At 33.3% G+C, this 21,865-nt stretch overlaps 3 protein-coding genes across 4 annotated transcripts in view; all 3 read right to left on the reverse strand.

Annotated features, from left to right (window-relative positions):
• Positions 1-3,327: 3,327 nt before the first annotated feature.
• LOC115884982 (TBC1 domain family member 25) lies at positions 3,328-14,400 on the reverse strand. 2 transcript variants are annotated; one of them, XM_030903728.1, is made up of 10 exons: positions 14,162-14,400; positions 13,779-13,984; positions 13,539-13,725; positions 11,185-11,375; positions 10,994-11,126; positions 10,799-10,935; positions 9,094-9,331; positions 7,290-7,484; positions 6,553-6,817; positions 3,328-4,801 (listed from the first exon to the last, which is right to left on the reverse strand). In XM_030903728.1, exons 1-10 carry the CDS (start codon positions 14,210-14,212, stop codon positions 3,744-3,746), a joined length of 2,661 nt encoding a protein of 886 aa, XP_030759588.1. In that variant the 5' UTR covers positions 14,213-14,400; the 3' UTR covers positions 3,328-3,743. The 2 variants fall into 2 exon arrangements, with proteins under 2 accessions (XP_030759588.1, XP_030759580.1); XM_030903720.1 differs by having other exon boundaries at positions 3,328-5,053.
• Positions 14,401-15,425: 1,025 nt separating this feature from the next.
• On the reverse strand, positions 15,426-18,869 carry LOC115885006 (beta-catenin-like protein 1). The gene is made up of 10 exons (XM_030903748.1): positions 18,693-18,869; positions 18,423-18,629; positions 18,116-18,370; positions 17,736-17,869; positions 17,557-17,666; positions 17,259-17,487; positions 16,917-17,077; positions 16,713-16,860; positions 15,689-15,947; positions 15,426-15,632 (listed from the first exon to the last, which is right to left on the reverse strand). Exons 1-10 carry the CDS (start codon positions 18,720-18,722, stop codon positions 15,492-15,494), a joined length of 1,674 nt encoding a protein of 557 aa, XP_030759608.1. The 5' UTR covers positions 18,723-18,869; the 3' UTR covers positions 15,426-15,491.
• A 932-nt stretch (positions 18,870-19,801) lies between these two features.
• LOC115885013 (rho guanine nucleotide exchange factor 7) overlaps positions 19,802-21,865 on the reverse strand; it is a 45,987-nt gene continuing 43,923 nt past the window's right edge. The window contains exon 10 of the mRNA XM_030903785.1: positions 19,802-20,379. Within this exon, the coding sequence (XP_030759645.1) occupies positions 20,138-20,379 (242 nt within the window). The 3' untranslated portion in view covers positions 19,802-20,137. The remainder of the gene's footprint in view (positions 20,380-21,865) is intronic.

Consider the following 21,865-nt stretch of genomic DNA (forward strand, 5'->3'; position numbering starts at 1 on the left):
AAGCCTAGAAGAAGATTAAATACTATGGAAGTTATCGTATAGTGACGACATATCTCTAGAAAATATGCAGTTCCACTTCTGATATCTGACGTGCGACTTGCAGATATTTTCAATATTATTTGACTATTTTTGAGATGTATTTGGAGCATTCAAATCTCTTAGCCTAAGCTATTTCATATCGCATTTTATGCCATTTTTATTTTGTACAATTTCGAGTGTCAAGGGTGAACTTTTATCTTCTTTGCCTTAAAGACACTTGCTGGTCGCGAACCGCTCGGTTCGCCGATTATTTCTCGGCATTGACTAGCGAATGCTCGTGTTACATTACATTACAGCACTCGGCTTAAGTCAAGGAGCCCATGCACCCCTGTAGTTACGCCAGTGCCTACCATAATATAACATGAAATTAATTTGTAAATAGCAACTAATAATACATACATATATTATTTGTACTGTTATTTTAATTATTCATTTAATCGCCTATTGTATTAATAGTTGCGATATACAAATTAATTTCATGTTATATTATGGTAGATCAAGTAATGTATCTAACGATTCTAATTCGTTTTTGCTTGTTCTAAAATGGGTAATCCCGTTTATACTTTTCCAAATTTCCATACCGTTTTAGGAAAATTAAAAAAAACATGAAAATATGTCCTAAAAATCAAAACGCTTTTCTATGGTAATATCACAGATAACACATAATCCAGATGGCTCCTTACGTGTTAAAAATTGTCACCCTAATTTCACTCCAATTTGGAAAAATATTGGAGTGACGTTTGAATAATCTGAAATTTTTAGATTTCTTTTCTAACTTTTTTGGGAGGTTTTGCTTCTCTTGCACAGATGTCGCTTGCACTTCAGTTGCGTGGTTGCCAAACGTTATATCGAAATATATTTCATTTCATTATGAATATATAAAATTAAAGGTAGACGAGTTACGAGCGACGAACGCAAGCGATCCCTATGTAGAATGAAATAATTTGAAATCCGATTTTAATGTGACATACTCGATATAAAGCCGAGCGAATTTTCTACATACATTGCAGGTAGCAAATTTATCCGTTGCGTATCTGAGTGACAAAATTTTACGATCTATATCCGACAATGTTTTAAACTAAACTAAATCAAGCGAATTACTCGTCGCTTGCTACTTGGCATTCATCACCGAAAGAAATTTCGTTCTAGCGATCGCTCGATTATTGAAATCGCTTAAAACTCGAGTACTCGAATATTGAAATTACTCGGGTTTTTTTCCATCACTAATAATAACCATCTATCAAAGGATGAAATCGAAATTATATTACTATTAGTTTTGATTTTTAGAACTTCATTTTTTTTTAATTTTCTCTACAACGGTATGGAAATTTGAAAAAGTATAAAAGGGATTAACCTTTATAGAACAAGCAAAATTGTTTATGAAGAATGCATTATTCTCTCAAAATGTCAATAATAATTTTTTCCTCTTAGTATGGAGGTATGAGTACACAAAATTAATTGACAATTTATTTAAGAAATTTTTCTTTGCACTAACTTTGATAATCTTGTCAGATATTATGGTAAAAAATGGGCATTTCTAATTTATTCTTTGAATATGTACCTACATTCATTTGAAACCTGATTATTCATTAAAAAATTACAAAATGTGAGTGACACTTAAGGATTCCGTATTGAAATGTCAACAATATTCTGGTACCATCCTCTAACTAAAATATCTTTTTATCCTAATTATATTATTTTCCAAAAACTGATATCATATCTCTAATTTTCTTGTGACTTTTTATATGTATGGTGTTATTGATTGTGTAGTACATAGATATGATGATTTCATAGGCTTTTTTTTTGATACTATAGTACGCGCCAATCATCTCGTCAAATATTGAAATCTGTTACTGTACATTCACCCCACATTATTGAACTTGAACACTATTAAGATTAAAAAATATGAATCTTGGCAAGAAAGGAAAATTTTAGAAATATCTAGAAATTTGAAAACTTATGACAGAGAACTAAATTAAAAATATCACAGTATCTATTACTTGACTAACCATAAGACATGTGATTTTGACAAAGTTTTCTTGACTTAAAATTAACAGTGTTTATAAATTGTATCTACTTTATTTAAAACAGTTTATTATGTTTTATTTGTTCAACATGCCCAGTCACAAAAAATATCAATCTGACGTTTGTCATAAAACCACTGTCTCTAATATGTAGAGTAATGACAAGAATTCTCAAGACATTTGGAATCGAAATAGTTAGTCAATACATGTCATCATTGATAAAAATTATACACGTTGACTAGATAGTTATTGGACTGAAAAAATAAATTTTAAATATTTTTGTACCAAAGGTTCAACGGAAATTGTTTTTAATTAATAATTTTTTCTTCTAGAAAAATTATGATTAATTTAAAAAAATAAAAAGTTCCCAACTTTATCATGTCAGTCAAATAACTATCTAGTCAACATGTTTATTTTTTGTCAATGATTGTAATATGTAATGACTATTTCCATTCCAAATATCTTTAGAACAAACGGTTGCCCACAGCGATTTTTACCAAGTGACCTTTTTTTACGTAAAGAATGACGGAAATGTATATTTTTTACTCAGTAGTTTTTTTATACAGGGACTGACGAAAAGTTATTACTCTTCAAAATAATAAAAAAAAACGTAGGTGGTTCCCAAGGATACTATAGAGATAAGGATAGTTCGATTCCTATCTTCCTGTATTGTCAGTTTTTTTACGTTTTCTAGGGACCGAGTTGAAGTTCGCGCTAAAGATTTTAGACAGTGACAGTTATTTTTGCGTTTGACGGACAAGTGCACAGTGCGGCGGAAGATAAATCTAGCGAGACAAAACCGTTTGGTTAGAAATAAACCAAAAATGTGTACTGATAAGAATCAATAGTAGACATTCCAATTGATATAAAAATGCATGAATTATTTATTGGTCGTATATATTCTTTGTATTTCGATACATTTTTATCAACCAACCATATAATATCGCTCCTGAGATTTTATCCCGCTAGAATAACCATCCGCCGCACTGTGGAGCGCTGGTCCCTGCGTGACTAAGCTTCCAGGGTGACTACGATAGCGGCGATTTGACGCGATCGAACAGTCCTTTAGAATATATACAGTCCTTGGGTCCCTACAAATAGGAGTCATATTGACATCGAAATCAAATTTCTTACGTCAAAAAACACCCAGACACCAGTTTTCATCCAAATATCGACGTTATATTATTTCGAAAAATTGTAATAAAAATGAAACTTGTACACCCTGTATGCCCTGTATCTCAGAAACGAAGCATTTTAGGACATACATTTATACAAACTTTTTAACATATTTTTATCTGCAGAATATATTAAAGTTTTCCGAATACAATTCGTACAACCCTGTACATTTCTATATAAATAAGCTATAAGTTCAGTTTGAATCTCTATTTTTTTGGCAGTGACAATTTAGAATACCGGGAATAATAGTAGAGGTAACAATAATAGGAGAAGGAATATAGTTTGAATTCATGCTGTAATAGTGTAAAATTTCACTGAGCACGTTATACTAATAATTATTAACTATGATATTAAAGCTCATAATTGTCATAAGTATAGTTTTCAATGTATTTTAGGCCATACTATTTAAGTAGTAGTAAGGTTCGACCAAGGTTTTATTTTAAAAATACAATTTATTACCAGTTAATTCTAAGTCAAAAAACTTCTTTCTACCTAATCGTTTTATCAACAATTCTCATTTTTCAATTCGAGTTTTTGATGAGCAATAGTTTGTTGTTTGGTATACCTAAGATACATCTGTCTCGCTTGATTCAAGACGCGAGTCACCTCGTGCTTTCTTACCATCTTGTCGAAGTGCATCGCCATCTCGTTATAATCCATACCTTTGCCCATTATGTGATCTCTATGCTGAAGGAGAACGGTCAGACAGAGAAACATCAGGAACGGATTGCCTCCGCCAAATTCACCAGGTGGCGGTAAGAATGTAGATGACTTGGTTTCCGTCACTTCCTCGCAAGAGTTCGTCATCAATCCGGCACCGTTATGACACTCTTGAGGTATATTTTGACAAGTAAAAGGCTTAGGTTGGGGCGAGGGTGCGGAAATATTCGCTACGACTTTCTGTCTTGTCTCCGTTTTACATGTAGAATTGATAATCTTAATCGGAGTGACGGTTTTGGTAGCTGAAGTTTCGTTTACCATGGTGGGAGGGTCGTAATCTATATCGGCTTGTTCATCGGGCGTATCGGTGAAAGAAGGCATGTTCTTCGGACTCGCCTGGTGTAGTGGATTTTCCCAAATGAAAACGTCACCGCCGTTAGGCTTTTCCCGCCGTATTTCCTCGTTCTTGTTGGCAGTTTTGATGTCGCAATCGCTCGAAGGTGACTCGGAAACTTTACTGTTGTAATGATCCCCGAAAACTTTCCTATCTAAATTCTCCAATTCCAGACGCAGTTCCCTCGTCACGGAAGTAGTCATGGGAAAGTATTCTTGACTGTCATCCGGACTGTATTCATCAAACGTATCCGTATCGTCTGTCGTCATCGTGTTGGATGTCGAAGAACATCTCGGTTTGTCGCTGGAACTTTCCGAATCATCAAAGCTGGACTTAGTCAGCATAATTTTCGGTTTCTCGTTCGCCTGCAACTGATTCTGACCTTGAGCTCTATCCGAAATCTTATTCTTGTTCATACCAGCGAAGTTTAAGAATTCGTTCAAATTCTTAACGACTTTCTTCGGCTTTTCGTCCTCTTCCTTGATACTCTGAGTGGCGTCTAGTCTATCTAAAGAAGAGAATATCTTATGGACCGCAATTTTGTCTTTTAGCTCTTTGAAATGGCCGCCTTTTTTCGTGTTTTTGATTAGATTCGACATGCTGGAGGAGAGGCTTGCGCTTTTCGTTTTCGCGACGATGGGTTGGTTATTTAAGCGGTTATTAAGCACTACCGAGTCGGATTTCGATTCGAGGGGTGAGACTGATCGTGCTCGAAGTTGTTCGGAGCAAGGGGAGGGGGATGTGTCGTCTTTGGAGCCACCTATAAGAGGGGGGAAACCATGCTAAGTATGTACGGAGCGATCTTCAATGATTAAAATAATTGGCTATACACTGTTAGAGCAGGTTAGTTATGGATGCTAGAGATAGGCGATAATGGGGGTTTTACCTATTGATAAATTTTCGCAATTCATCTGTCGATATAGTTTAGTTATCTCGATATGTCGATAAATTTATTGGCATTCGTATGAGCAAAATCAGAACAGCCAACTATTTTAAGCATTTTAGATCGCTTTGTGTAAGAAAAGCACTTGATGATATATAGTCTGTCCCAACGGGAGGATCCCTGACAGTGACAGTTGTGTCTGACATTTTAATTCACAGACAAATTGTATTTTTTGTCACGTTGGGATGTCAAAATCACCTGTGACTCGTTGGATAGACTTTAGAATTAGCGAATGTTGGAAATATACATACATTTTTAGCATTTCACTAACTAATGTGTTAGTTGTGCGTTAAAAAATACATGTAGAGTATAGGCTTAGTGCATTTCAAACAACCATTTTAAATGTTTAAAATTCCGACAGCACCGCTCGGTACGGCAGAAATCAGAACTGTCCACCTTCTTTATTTCTAGGTTCTTGTTTAAGTTACCGCTCATTTTCATCGCATTGAAACAATATTGAAATCGTGGCTAGGTCACAATATTGAAATATTTTAGTTTTTACTAGCGCAGTTATGAAACTATGTATGGTATGAAACATACCGTATATAGGTATATATAAACATGAAACTATCAAATTCTCAGGTACGAAGTTTGTGTGATGTAACGCTGTTTCGGGTAGTAAAAATTAAGTGAAAAAGAACTCGAACTAACCGTCGCGTTGTGTTGTGACAATTCAAATATGTATTAATAAAATTGCCGAAGAAATGTTAACACGTAAAGGAGGACGTAATTACGTGGTTGATGGGTGCAATAACATTCAATGCCACTCTCCCGGGACATTTTATAGCTCCCCAGCATTCCCACACCGGCACCGATTTTGATGAAAAGGAAAAATGGAATAAGACAGTTCGACGAAATAAGTGAGTAAACAAAGTGCCCATTACATACTCAATTAAATAGGCATACCTATACTATGAGAAGATAAATATACTTTGATCATTAATGGCATACTTTTTTTAATCAATTTTTTTTTAAATGGACATCTAAAATTATAATAGCCCTATTAGCAAAACCAGTGCGTAAAAGTATGCTCGCTACCGTAGTGGAACTCATCTAAAAAGTTTTATTAGCTTGAATATTAAATTATAAGTTAGACCATCTGAAGATATCAAAATACTTACCTTTTTATTTTTTTTTAGAATTTTCACAAATTATACTTCCTAACGCTTTTAGAATAATAATATAACAAATTTTTCGTGTGCTCACTATTTAAATCCATGTACTTGTTTAGTCGGTTGTTTATGGTATTCTCCGAGAGTGGCAGCACCGGCGGAGAATGCACCAAGCCTATTGTCTATTTTATAATTTCTACTAACCATGCTTAGGTGATCTAGGACTGGAATCGCTACTTCGGCCACTTTTCAAGTTGCGGGTGAGTGCGGCGTCGTCCAAGCTTTGGTTTTTATTAAGCTTAATGTCCAGCGCGCTACCTTTGTATCTACTTATCGTCTCGTCTAAGCTATGGTTCTGTCGTTTAACGGGACAAGACTTTCTACAAGCGTAATTACTTAATGATATCGACGAACTTTGACGTCGCAAGGCGCAGACTTTGGTGTAGGCGTTTTCCCGTGGAGTTTTCACCTAATTAAAGGAAATAATGTGCAGTAACTGTGCATTAAAGGAATTAATGTGCAGAAACGTTTAGTTAGGTTAGATATTGCAACGATATGCGGTATTAAGGGAGGCGTTATTTTGAGAATTTTGAGAGTTATGTAAAAGTTGAATTTTTAGAGTACTATCATAATAACGTTTATGCGCTGATATAGAGAGTTTTTAAGCCCCCTACATTAAGGAGTTTTTAGGTCCCCTCAACCTATTCCATTATCTTACTTAAATCAAGAAAAATCAAAGATTTTTCTAAAAGGCTAAAAAATAACCAAAATTAGTAGATAGTAGATAATAGAAGTTTGATTTTTTCACAGGTTCAAGGGACTGTAGACCAGAGTGTATGGTTTTAATTTCAACTCAATACCTCCATGCGTTTCTGAGATAAAGGGTCTTGATCTTAATAGACAGACAAATTCTTAAGTATTTTTATCATTTAAATACTTACCAATGGGCTGATTGGAGGCGTGGCAGTGGCCGGAATAGGATGGAAAGGTGTGTCAAACAATTTGAGCTCTAGTTGAGGGGGATCAGCGGGCAACGAAGCCCAAAGAACTTCCAACATTCTCAGAGAATCGTCAAAAGCAAATTCTCTCTTCATTTCTAATAACAGCCAGCGATAACAAAATAAAAGGTCGTCAGCCTAAAATAGTTATCTATGTATAAGAGTGTTAATTACCAAGGGCAAAGTTTGTGTCCCGAAGGACAATAATTGTCTGAGGTTATTAACACTTTATAATTCACGTGGTACATAGATAATTTTATTTCTTACTGAATTTAGTATATTTTATCCCATTTTAAAACGACACAAATGTTGCATTTATTAATCTTCCGGTATATTTGATAAACGCTGCTGGTAGGAACTGTTGCCAGTTACTATAGCATTAAAACATTATTAATAAATTACCTCTCTATAAATTGACCGGCATAGATAAAGGAAACAAATGTAGATTGGAAAGTGCCCATAAGGACAATGTAAATACTATTTGGCGCCATTCTTACAATGGTCGCTCTCCAAAGCTTTTGATAATTTCGGAGCGGTTCGGCTTTTGCCGGAATTATGTTGCCAAATATTATATATTCAAATTTATTATTTTCTTTTAATTTTTTAATTAAAATACAGTGTGTTGCATATAAGAAACTTTATTTTATATAAGGACATGTATGAAATATCTATAAAACATTGGAAACCGATGTTATGCTATGATCCACGATGGTTTTTGCAGTTCACAGTTCACACAGCTTTTTAAATTTTTAATGACACTTTTTCACAATTATCACGGGTTTGAGTAAATAAAATTTAAATTAAACTCCCAAGATAGCAATAATTACTTTGAAAATGGACGGTTTAAACACTTTTCGGTATTTTTTCAAAGAGGGCAGTTTAAATTTTGATAGATTTTATAATTTTTGAAGATTCTGACTTTGACAAAAGAAAATTATTTCTTTCCTTGTTTACGGTTGTTCTTAGCAACCGCTATAGCAGCGCCAGATCCCGTACGACGTATGCACTCCAAAACAATTATAAGTTTTGGCGGCAAGCCGACCATTCCAATCTAAACCCAGTGAGCAAAGTTTTGTACATTTAGGGAACATTATGGAACCGTTACGTATCTGCGTTTTATTGCTTCATATCAGGAAAATGGGCCTGGTAACGTAACAACGACGTGACCTAGAACACATTTCCCTTAAAGGAATAAAATGCTCACTGGGAACTTGTTTCCTTTATCTATAATTGACAGTTGTTCATCCGAGTTTTTTGTAAAAAAAAAACGTCTTTCGTACAATTCGGAACATGTTCGAGTACATTTCCACTAAAATGGAAGAAAAAAAAAGCTGAAGAAGCACGACAAGCGTTACTTCTATCTAAAAGTGAATCAATTTACCAAATGGAACATAAACATACCTTCAGTGGCTGGGAAAGTAAAATATTTTAGCAGGGGATATCAATGATTTTCTCTTGCAAATTTAATTAACATGACATTAACGATGTAAGTAAAGTATTAGAGTATTTACACGAGTGTTCACTTTATATTATTACTCAAAATCTCTATTGTATTTCAGGGTTATTACCTATAAAAGGTAGAGGGAATTATAACATCTTAATTCCCGTTAATAATGTCTCAAGAGAGCTACGACTCTATTTATGTTTAGCGCAATCAAGACGATATAAGCTTACATTAATTCAGTAAGAAATAAAATAATTAACAAGTAGCATTATGAATATCTCATATAAAATTATGAAATTATACCTGATGAACTTTCAAATAGTTATAGAATTCTGGGTCATAATACATCAAACCTTCAGCCAAGTGAGTAAATTTCTGAGTCATTGCAATACCATCTATCATAAAGTTTGTGGCCAGTCTTTGCATCAGAGCACAAAAACAAATATAGGCATGAGCTTCATCGTTCATTGTTACCAAAAGTGGTGATGCTAAATCACTCATACCTTGACAGTAAGAAACTTTTGGATGATTTAAAGCATATCTAATAAAAGAAAAATATAATTCAAATTAGTGATGATACTTTGGAACAGGTACAGTTCATATCCTATTCTGCTCCAGTTCCATTGTCGCGAGCAGCGAACAAACGTTAGTGTAGCGTAGAGGTGTGTAGTTCGTGAACGAACTAGTTCCAATGAACTATTCCGAACCCGGAATGAAAGGAACTAATTTTCGGTTTCTCAAAGAACTGGTACCTCAGGAGTCTCAGGACCTGTTTTGGGATCAGACTGTGACCGATATATAATAATATGCGACAGCGAAGGATCGGCCAGCGCGATCGTAGCCCAATGCTAGGCAGGAGTGGGGAATGCCAGCCGTATGTTATCAGATCCGGACCTAGAGGAACTAAATAAAAGCAGTGATGGGCATAACCGAACAATTTTGATAACCGGATTATTAGCATTTGAATAATACTAGTAACCGAATGATTATTTGGATAATCATTCGAATAAATTCGGGCTCTCCTTTCAGTTTCATTTTTTGTTAGGTTTAGGTTGGCTTAGCCGGATTCCGGTTTGGCGATTCAGTTTCAGTATTTAGTGGGGAGTGCCAGCCGTATGTTATCAGATCCGGACCTAGAGGAACTAAATAAAAGACTAGTTTACGTATGGATCGGCCAGCGCAATCGTAGCCCGATACATCGATTCAGTCGGCAGATCCGAGATATTTATACAAGGCGACGACGACGGATTCGGCCTTGTCTATTGCCACAGCCAGCGTAATTACCACAGAAAATTGTCATGGATACTGTTTTGGATTTTTAGTTCTTTGAATTATGGGAATGTTTCACTTTAGGTCCCTAAAATTAAGAAATATCTTATAAAAACGAAGTAGATATTCTGAATTTTTAGACAAAAAGCTTGAAGTGAGAAAAAATGCAATTTTTCGTAAAATTTTTGTATTATTTGCTCCAACTTTTGGTTTGTGATATAGTTTTTTAAACTCTGATTTGAGTTTCTTTTTTATTTTTTTTTTATCTGCAATAAAGCTTATCTGTATATTTTTAACATATGCAATGTTTTTAAGGAGATTTTTAACATACGCAATTACACACTCGTTATATTTCGTATACTATAAAAAGTAGACAGATCATACGAAACCCATTAGCAACGGGGATATCAATGTTAGTCGGGAACTATTGTGAACTAAAGACCCAGTTCGAAGAACTATTCCTCTGGAGGAATCAGAACTAAGGAACTAGTTCCACCCAAGGAACTAGAATTCCCACCTAGTGTAGCGTAGTAATTGAACAGGGGTTATAGAGAGAACAGCACGACGCAAGCATGGCATTAGTCTACATTTTGGAACAGTTTGAAACTAAAACAGGTTTCTTGGAACAGGCATATCTTTTAGAACTGGAACAGTGTTGTACCTGTTATCAAAAAAATCGCTGTTACAATCGTGCCTCATTCGAAATAAAAAGAGAACTAAAAACAATCTAAAACCTTACGTTGTTAATATATTGAATAATGATGCTATATTTTGATTGTCGTCGCTTCCAGCATAAAACGGATGGTGTCGGTCTGTTCTTAATACATCTTTTCTAACCATTCCTGTGGTATAGGCTAATTCCCCAACTACAGGGCCCTGAAACATAAACAAACGTCAAAATACTGATATAAATTGATTTAAATAATTAGCATGCCTGTGCTATGGCTTGTTTCCATGTGTCTCTTAACTTTTCATACTCGTTTGCTTTTCTTTTTATATAATCCATTCTTTCCCTACCGGTCATACCATCGGGGTAAACATTAAGTAAATGTTTCCAAACTACTTTCCTAGAGGTAAAATAAAATTTGAAGTGGTACAAGTAAAACCAATTTAATGAATTAATACCTCAAGCTCGGTTCTATACCGCCATAATAAATTACCGATCTTAATTCTTTAGGATAAACAATTTGACCAACTGCATCACAAAACCTACGAAACTCTCCATCGTTTAATGCATGCCTAGGTGGCGGTATTGGATTATTGCCGTCTTCTCCAAAATTGAAAGCTCTTTGTACCATATTAAGAGTTTTTCCCATCTGTAGCAACATTAATAAAAGTTGGCGTGCACGTCGTTAAATTACAATATGCTCGAAAAAAAAAACGGCGTCAGCGATTACTATGAAATGAACTCGCTGTCATTTTATACGGTCGGCACTTTGGGTTGGCAAGGTTTGGGTTTGGGTCGAAATTCCCGTATGTGAGAAGAGTACAATGCGTTTATTATGTACTGAACAAAGAGAGAAGAGTAAAAACGTTGCCAAACGTATGAAATAAACCGAAAAACTGTGCACATTGCGAAGAGACGTGGAAGGGGATATGGCAATTTCGTCGCGGTTGACACGGTCACGGCGCATAACAGCGCTTCCAGATGGAGCGGGGAGCGGAGAGATCGCGCGGACGGTCCGCGCGGAGCGACCGTCGTGTTTTTTTCAAGATAGCCGTCGACAATATATGCGACCCATGTGAAATTGTTCATTTAAACTCATGGAACTGGCGGACGGTCCGCTCCATCTGACAGCGCTTTCAGATGGAGCGGAGCGTCCGCGATAGACTCTCCGCGACTTCGAGCAAGTACCATGAGTTTATATGAACAATTTCACATGGGTCGCGTATACTCCGTCCGGATGAGCCATCTTGAAAAAATATCTGCGCGGACGGTCCGCTCCATCTGAAAGCGCTGTAAACATAAAATTTAAATCAGATTTAAATCCAGTACTTAGAATTCTAAGGAAGGGTGTACATCATGCGTTCAGCTTCACGATTTAATTACGTCTCATTATAGTTTATTAATTTTATAACGAATTGTTGTAATTTTCGTTATAGCTTGTATATTATTAAATGCAGGTTAGAAATTAAACGACTCTAACTCTAAAATGTCCAGAAATTACGGTACTTTTGGTAAAAATAAGTGGAATTGAGTGGGTGCTAGACAGTGGTCGACGCTATTCGAAGTCTGGATTCAAAAATCGATACCTCTAAATCCATTAGAAATGATGGATTGTGTTTTTTTAACTTTTAATGTTTCTGCTATATTTTCTTTACAGATAGTATGTGAAAATCTTTACAAACAAAAAAGTTACACGATGGTTGAAAATTGCCATACACTAAATTCAAATTGACAACTAAAAGTTGATGGACGCTTTTTTAAAAATTTTTGAATCGAAAAAAAAGAAGCCAATCAAAGTTTTCTCTAATTATTTCTCTAGTTTATTTAAATATCATGTCTAAGATCCGAACTTCAAAATAAAAAATAGAAAGTTTCAATATCTAAAGTGGCTCTTGAGTTATCGCGTGTTATGGACGTGTTAACAAAGTTGAGTTTTCAAATTACCGCGATTATTGACGTTTTGTCTTTATAAAAAAATGGACACCATAACGATATTCTTATAACTCGATTTCAGATGCCCAGAAATATATCTAATGATTTTATCTAGTTATCTTTTCGAAAAGACAAACTTTTAGAAATACGCGTCTTTCGACCAGGGAAACGCGCACCTATATCTCCGATAAATATGGCAACGCCGCAAGAGCACGCCGTCTTTGACGCCGTCGCATTTTTCTCACTCCGACCTTATGAGATCCCATGCGATTCACTTCTAGACATGGAAATACCGACCCAGTAGCAATACTTGCCAGCGCGGTATGTTAGGTATGTAAAATTCTATAAGAAATGTCATCGATCGTCATTTTCAAGCCAAATGGAAGCCGTTTTTTAATCATACGGTATTTGACGAATGCACGTCGCAATGTTGCCAAGGAAACTTTTTTTTCACAGTTTTAACAGAACAAAATACACATTTAATTTCTATTTTGTCAAAGAAAAATTAGAATAAAATTGAAAATGTCAGATTAGAAAAAGATAATAAAATCGAAAATGACAAATATCAGATTTGCAAATGAGAATCTCATGACAACTGGCAACATTTGCCATGACTGCCAACGTAGTCTTTTTTATTGGCAAATTCATTTACTTGATGTGACGGTGTACTGTTTTTTTAACTAAGATATAAGATCATTAGAAAAAGGAAAAATTGCTTTCTAAATTTGAAAAGAATTTTTATTTATTAGAAATTTAATTTGGTTATAGTTTAACCGTTTTTGAAGACATGCACATCAACTTTTATTGAATTCTTTATATATACATTATCCTTTTGTAGGCACTTTTAATGTACAACAATATTTTTATTTAATCTATCTACCTGATTAAATACGCCATGTAATCTTGAAGCAGGTTTTGCTTCTTGACTGGATACTGTTCTAATCTGAGTAACAATGGAAACAGTTTGTCTTTGCTCCCAATCATCAACCTGTTCTTCAAATGATTTTAGATCTACTCTTAAACATAAACAAGGTTCTGCATTGGTGGCAACTGATGTATTATGTGCCCTAAAATAATGAACAATATTTATATTATGTTTTATAAAAATAGAGTTACGTACTTCAAAAATGCCGCGTCTAAATCCCAATCAGAGAGTAATCTCATATACACCTCCTTTCCTGTAACATCATAAGCCCGATAGGATATAGCAAAATCACCCTTTAAATCAAAAGCTTTGGCGAGAATGCTTTGTAATACCTCGAAGGAAGTGATTTGTGGATCTACGCTAAATTTGCGTAGTTCAACAGGCAAGCAGCCCTCGTATTTCTGTAAACAGCATAAAATTAAGATAATATTATCACTTCCTATGTATACATTTTATTTTTTATCTACCTACTTAAATTTAAATAATGTAAATTTCCAGCAAAAATACTAGAAAGTATACTAAAATTTCACTTTATACTCTAATTCTACAATTAATTAACTGATAATTAATATATTTACCTTTACTTTTACCCTAACAGCTTCCCGACTATATCCAAAAACTCCAGACATGTCCTATTTGTTTATTAAACACTTTAATATTGATTTTCCCAGAAAATTTAAAGCGTCTAAGTATTTGAGAGGATTTTTAAAAACAGGTTCATTTTAAACCGCTAAGTTAAACTTCGTATACCGCTAGAAAATAATATTTACTTTCAATTTGTAATAAATAGTAATAATACAACCATCAACACGGCTAATCAAGAAAACGAATGACGATATGACAATGACAGTGATGTGACAGCTGATTTCTGACATGTGGAAAGCGAGGAAAAAAATATACACGGTGATACAAAAAAATTGTAATATATATATATACCGTGTGATCTTAAATAAATATACCATAATATCATAAATTGGATCAGCAGACTAATGTTTTTGTTAAATGGCTTTCATTCAATAATTAAACATAAAATTTAACTAAAATCTTAATTATTTTTTATTAGTAATATTGATACTTGTTAAAATTGATCAAAGGCATTTTTTTCGTAGAAATTTCGTATCCTTGTTCTTATTAAGGACAACCAGAGAATATCCCATTTCAACAGACGATATTTAAATTGACAGCAAAACAGCGTACTTTTCATTTAAAAGGGCAGACAACTCTACCATAAATTCTCTCGTTAGCCAAACTCTACATAAAAACGAAGCTTTAAAAAGTGGATTGATTTTTATTCTGCTATTCTTGGGATTTATATTTCATTTGTCGAAATTATCTCGTTAAACAAAACATAGCAGAAATAGAAATTAAATGATTAATACAAAACAAGCCATATAAAAACAGAATTTAACAGTAGTAGCCATAAAAAAACAGTATGTAACATTCGTAGTCATATAAAAACAGTTGTAGTCCTACAAAAACGGTATGTAAGTTGTGGCCATATAAAAATAGTATGTAAAAGTTTTAGTCATATAAATACAGTATGTACCAGTTGTAGTCATATAAAAAACTATACGACAGTAATTATAGTCGTATAAAAACTGTATGTAGCAGTTGTAGACATACAAAAACACTATGCAGCAGTGGCAGTCATATAAAAACAGTACCTATATAACAGTTGAAGTCATACAAAAACAGTATGTTACAGTTGTGGTCATATGTAACAGTTAGTTGTAGTCATATAAAAATAGTATGTAACAGTTGTAGTCATATAAAAATATTATGCGACAGTTATAGTCGTATGAAAACAGTATATAACAGTTGTAGTCATATAAAACCAGTATCTTCCATGGGAAAAATATATTTGAATATTCATAAACATACATATCTCTTAAAAATAATAATTCTAAATTAAAATTTATCGACAAGATGTAAAATGTGTTGCTGTTCTTGATCCCGCCACTCCTTGTCTCCTTCTTCACCTAAATTACCGGCGTATTCCCTCATTACATGCCTGATTGTTTTTAGAGATGCACCTCTCATATTCAGTATCTACAAAAAATTTCGTGTATGAAGAGATGAAATAAATACCAAAATCTGATATTTACCTGCATGACTCTTTGTTTTATGGTTGCAGGTCCTGCAGCACAAACTTCAACGATAATATAATCAATTAATTGCAATGTGAAAAGACCTCCCTCCAGCCTTTTTAAATAGTTTGTGTCCTCATTTTCTTCCCGGTCGTCCAAAGTTTCATCTATGCTTTCAACTTTTTCCAAATACTTGAAATGTAACTCGAGAAGTCGGTCGACTTTTTCATGATCGTTTTCGGTGAATTTGCTTATCAAGCGCTGTCTCTGGGAACCACTAAGAATAAAGGGGTTTCAAAAAATATATTTCATTCATTGGCTAAAGAGTACCAGGCCGCGTAACGCGCATATACAGGCTGGAGTAAAATATGTGATGTTAAATTATAGGACGCCATTTTTTGATGCCAAAACAAAGGAGGTGACACCACGGACAATTTTAGCGATTTCTAATAGTTTGTTGCTAGTTTATTGTGTGTACTGTACTTTGTATAAATTTTATTAGAATGGTGATTTGTTCAGCTGTCAATGATATTATAAATATAATGATATGTGCTACATATTGGGTATAATAGCTCATACCAGTTTTGTACCTTTGTGAAAATTTTAATACCTTTTTGTTTAAATAATTGGCATAACCATCTAAAAAAGCAGCATCCACCATAGGCGTAGTCAAAACTTTTACCAAAAATATATATAAATGGATTATTCATAACTAAATAATTCTAATAATTCATAACAGTAAGTATTTACTACATTAAATTTTGCAAACTCCCCAGTTTAGTTGACACATATGGCCCCATTTAAAAATTAATTTTGTTAGTTAAAAAATTGATTATCAATTTTATTATAAAAGGCAGACATAAAAAATTAAATTAATATTTTTTATTTATTCCTGTATTTTTTTATATTAACCTAATTTATCTGACACAGCACTGGCCAAATAGTTTTGGTGTCAACTGGTAACAATTTGGTTTCTGGTGTTATTGGTCCTTGTATTCTTTAGTCAATGATTTTATTATATTTATATTAAAATTAAACTTACCGACAATTTCTTAACATAGAGGCAATAATAGAACAAACATGTTCTTCATGCTCCTCAGTTGATAAAACTTTTCTACGATTTTTCTTAGGAGTTTTCATGAACAACGGAAATATAGTTCTTAATCCAAGAATGTCTACAAACTTATTACCTAAAAAAATATAATCATAATAATTTTCTCTAACACCTCCTATAAAACTGTTATACAATTATCTTTTCCATGAAGGCCAGCCATGGCATAATCTAACACTTTCAGCGATCCATTCCTTGATATTTTCTTTTCTCTTAACATCAGATTCATCAGTTGAAGGCCTTCACCTTTCAAAAATCTGTCTCTGTTTGGTACAACCATTAATGAACTACACAAACTAAAATTGTATACATTTAATAAGCTGTTTAATATAAAAATACAGATATGGGTCTCTCTTAAATGAAATGCAATAATCTTTTAAATTTTTGAATGTCAAATAACTGGGCTATTGACAATTTATGGTAAATACAAAATGTTTCTTTTTGTCCAAAATTAAAGACCCCCTGTACTATTATTACCAATTAAATAAATTTTCCATATATTCATGTTCTTCTGCAGTGGCTGGATCATGTCTTTTATAAAATGCAAGTTGTTGTAACAGTGTGTCAATTCCATCAACTTCTCCAAGCATTAATCTATTTTTTTCATTATCTTGTAGTATAATTGACAGCATCTCACTTGCATATAACTTATTTTGGTCAAAGGGAGCTTTCAATCTAAGCCTTTTCAATATCCAAGTTAACAAACCTAATCATAATTGTAATATAAATATATTTTCTAAATAAAGAAATCAACTGAGCAAAAACTAATGTTTACCTTGCTTCCCAGCTTCGGTGGTTATTTCTGAACGAAGTTCAGTAAGATTTTCTATAATAGAGAGTGTATTGTGAACACCATCTGCTTCCTCCTTTACAGTTTCATCCAATCTAAAATTAAAATTTTTATAGCAACCGATATCACTACAAACAAGAATATTAAATGTGTTCTAACTTTACCTATCAAGATTCTGAACTAATAATGCGATAACTTGTTGATCTAAAAGAGACTGAATTAATGCATCAGCGCCTTCTTCAGATTCATTAAGAATATCAACATCGGTAAGCTCTTGAAGCAATTCTACAGTTGCTACCTAATTTGATAAAAGTTATAGTTATATTCAAACAATATGAAATCTTCACATTAACTAAAATAGATATATAGTTTGCAAACTAACCAGCTAGTTTGTAAACTAGCTACTGGTCACCAGGTACTTTGTAAAAATAGACGGATTCATTCAAAATAACAGCACTTTTAGTTAGTTTGTAAAATAGCTAGTTAGTTTTAAAACTAGCCAAGTATCCATTTTAGGCATAACATACACAAACATTTCACTTACTGCAACATCAGTATTATCATGTGAGAGTAATTCTAACAGACTGGGAATAACTTGCAATTTCACCAGTAACGGATAGTAATCTGGAGCTGTGGATAATACACGCATCTCCTGAAGGATCTCATGAAGTTCAATTTCACTCTCCATAAACTTCTCTGGCGAATCAGGGAATTTAATTCTCATCTCTCGATTCTTTAACGATCTTTTTTCAAAATTAAGAATAATTTTTTTGATAGTAGTGGCATCTACTACTTCTCCCTTAAATTGCAATATTATTAAAAATGTTACTTTACATACAAGTACTACCTACTTGTGTCTGCTCTGTTTCAACGTATTTTAATATTTCCGCTCTTTCTTCTTCAGTGATTTGGTCTAGTGTTTGAAGTGATGGTGTTGGTGATGGAGGTCTGGCCATTTGATCGGCTTTAGCTCTGGCAATTTTTCGCATTTTTTTAGCTTTTTCGACATCATCTTGTTTATCGTCGGAATCTGCTGGCCGTTTTAAGGCTTGAGGAGGCTGAAATATAAGGTAATAATTGTTAAATAAAAAAGATGTTCAATAGGTTTTGCCTGTCATTACTTTATAGTCCAGTAACTCCCCGATATCCATCAAAATGGATTTAAAATCACTTTTGATATTAAAAATTTAGTAATGTTATGGTAAATCTATAATGTTTTGGTCATAAAATAATAAATACTATTAAAATACAAGAGTTTTGGTTCTAATTAAGGTTTTTTTCTAAATTCTTCTTCTTCTTAAACCACCATAAACCACAACATAAACCACGAAAAATAAGTAATTTATTTATATATGGCCTTAAGTTTTTATATATGACCTAATCTTCTTCTCTAGTGTAATATGGCCACTTGCCTTTATAGAATTTAGCCAGCTCTATACATCTGAGAATAGTTATGACAGAAATAAAATAATTCTGATAAGTTTAAAACCATTAAGAAAAAATCCGTGAATGATAATTTTTAATTCTAATGTAAATATATAAATAAATGTTATTATTATTACAATTTTATATATTCAATTTTATATATCATTCCTTATTTTTGGATATCAAGATAAATCTGAAATTATAAAATTAATTATAGAATTTGTATTATTATTTATTAACACTCAAAAAAAAATTTTAGCTGCAAATAATTCGAAAATAAACTGCAATTTGGCAACATCGACGATGTGCGCTTGCGTAGTATCGATGATCAAATGCAGCAAATATGGGCTTCAAGGTCAGCCACCGGATCCACACCTTTACCCCTTTGATATTTGAAAGTTACATAAATTACACCCCCTACATAAACTACATTACATGTAGTTTATGTAGTTTTAAAAAATAACATGTAGTTTTCCGAACCCTGACAGCGATCCTCATTTCATAACCACAAAATAGAAATCAACTTGTTCAAACAGTTGATTTATATTTTGTGTCATAACCATCGCTGACACCGTTTTTTCGATCAAGGATCATACGGTATATGATCACAGTATATGATAGCAGGGTTGTTTTGCTGTGGCTAAGGTATACGCTAACTATCGAAGTACCGAACTAGGAACTATTAGTACCGAAGTACGATAAAAACAAGAAAATTAATAAATTATTTTTTCTGCTACTCGATATTTAGCGAAAAAAAAACAAATATTTATGGTATACATATATGTATTTTTAATTGATATACAATCAAGAATTATAAAAAATAATTAATGGTCCACGATTAAATTAGTAGATATAAATTCAACTATAACAAACAACTAAAATATTTTTAACAATCTATTATAGCGACAATATATAATTTAATAGCTTAAAACTAGACGATTTAGAAATACTATCAGGTATATTCAATTTCAGTCAAACGTTGCGTTTTTTTAATTCTACAGGGTGTACATGAATTATGTGCTAAAAAATTTAGGAGACGATTGCTTGTTAACAAATACGATTTTTTTCATTAAAACTTTTTTGTGACCGTTTCACAAAAAAAACCGTTATACATCCTGTATCATAAAAGGAAGGAAACAAACTAAACGTTGTTCTCTAATGCGGGTAACTGGATGCTGTCGAATTCTTTCAAATCCTTTCCGTTGGCCGTCATGTAGTTCATGACGATGTTCTGCAGACTGATCCTGGCTTCTCTCTCCTCGTTCAGCTGGGTACACAACGTTCCTACTTTATATTCTAAAACGTAATACTTGGACTGGAGGGCGCTTATGGCTTCATTAGTCAATTTAGTAAACTGCGCTTTTGAATTATCAATAGCGCCTACTGAAAGAGAAAGAAAAACAATGACTATTATAAATCTATAAAGTTTCAAAAAAAAATGTTAAACATTTCGTTAAAAATGAATCTCTTTTGCAAAAAAACATTCAGTATTAATTATGGCTATCACTTTAGTTGCCGAATGATATTGTTGAAAAACTCTCTCTCTCTAGTAGTAATGATCAGATATTTTTATTCTAATGAATACTTGAATCTTCTGATATACAGGGTAATTCACGTTGATGGTAAGTTAGACATCGAAAAAATGGATTTTTTGAAAATATGGATTCTTACATAAATGCTCTTGCTCCATGAACCTAAATAATTTAGATTCATGGAGCAAAGAAAGAAAAGAATTAGAAAGAATTAATAGAAAATAATTATTATTTTCAGCCTTACGGTATTGCTGCTACATTTGAAAAATAGTAGTATCATTACTTCAAGAATTGGGGGGGCCAACAACAACAACAAATGGCTAGCCAACAGATCTCTAGAATGGTTCAAATAGTGGGTGGCCAACAAATCTATAGAATGATGGAAAAAATACTAGAGTATAGAAAAAAATCCCTAGAAGAAGATTCGCGAAAATTACGGCAGACTTGATAAGTACCGTCAAAACTGTAACTGGTCTAGTAACAAAGCAGTGCAAGATCAGATATCTAAAGCTGTGAAATTGGCAGATGAAGCCATGTGCCGATGTTGTCAATCGGAAGAAGAAATGGCAGAACACATTTTATGTCAGTTATTCATTGTTCAGTATTGTTCTATCTAAAATCATAGATAAAGAAAATAAATTGAGATTGGAATGCCCGTCAAAATATATAATTGTTTTGGGTCGCGACCGTTGTACGCGATCTGGCGCTGCTATAGCGGTTGCTAAGAACAACCACAAACAAAGCAGAAATAATTTTCTCTTGTCAAAGTCAGAATCTTCAAAAATTATAAAATCGTTCAAAATTTAAACCGCTCTCATTGAAAAAATACCGAAAAGTGTTTAAAGCGTCCATTTTCAAAGTAATTATTGCTATCTTGTGAGTTAATTTAAATTTTATTTACTCAACTGTGTGAACTGTGAACTGCAAAAATCCATCGTGGATCTTGGCATAACGTCGGTTTCCAATGTTTCATAGGTATTTCATACATGTCCTTATATAAAATAAAGTTTCTTGTATGCAACACACTGTATTTTATTTATAAAATTAAAGAAAATAATAATAAATTTGAATAAACAATATTTGGCGACATAATTCGGGAAAAAGCCGAACCGCTCCGAAATTATCAAAAGCTTTCGGTTGCGACCGTTGCAAGAATAGCGCCAAATAGTATTTACATTGTCCTTATGGGCACTTTTCAATCTAAACTTGTTTCATTTATCTATGTCTAAAATAATAGGGAAGAACCAAGCAGCAACACTAAAACGCTATTTAAAATTAATATTATTTTTAAATTTAAATTTATATTAGAGCAGGTGCATTTATACAAATTATATATA

The sequence above is a fragment of the Sitophilus oryzae genome, unplaced genomic scaffold (assembly GCF_002938485.1).
Source record: "Sitophilus oryzae breed Bouriz unplaced genomic scaffold, Soryzae_2.0 scaffold_111_pilon_pilon, whole genome shotgun sequence".
Lineage (NCBI taxonomy): Eukaryota > Metazoa > Arthropoda > Insecta > Coleoptera > Curculionidae > Sitophilus > Sitophilus oryzae.

Excerpts from the sequence above, each read along its gene's own strand:
- LOC115884982 (XM_030903720.1), bottom strand. The coding sequence starts at position 14,212 with ATGTCTGGAGTTTTTGGATATAGTCGGGAAGCTGTTAGGGTAAAAGTA. Across the intron at positions 11,127-11,184 it reads GGTATAGAACCGAGCTTGAG|GAAAGTAGTTTGGAAACATT; the intron begins GTATTAATTCAT and ends TTTTACCTCTAG. Across the intron at positions 10,936-10,993 it reads GGAAACAAGCCATAGCACAG|GGCCCTGTAGTTGGGGAATT; the intron begins GCATGCTAATTA and ends TTTATGTTTCAG.
- LOC115885006 (XM_030903748.1), bottom strand. The coding sequence starts at position 18,722 with ATGGATATCGGGGAGTTACTGGACTATAAA. Across the intron at positions 18,371-18,422 it reads TTGAAACAGAGCAGACACAA|GGAGAAGTAGTAGATGCCAC; the intron begins GTAGGTAGTACT and ends TTGCAATTTAAG. Across the intron at positions 17,870-18,115 it reads ATGATAATACTGATGTTGCA|GTAGCAACTGTAGAATTGCT; the intron begins GTAAGTGAAATG and ends TTATCAAATTAG.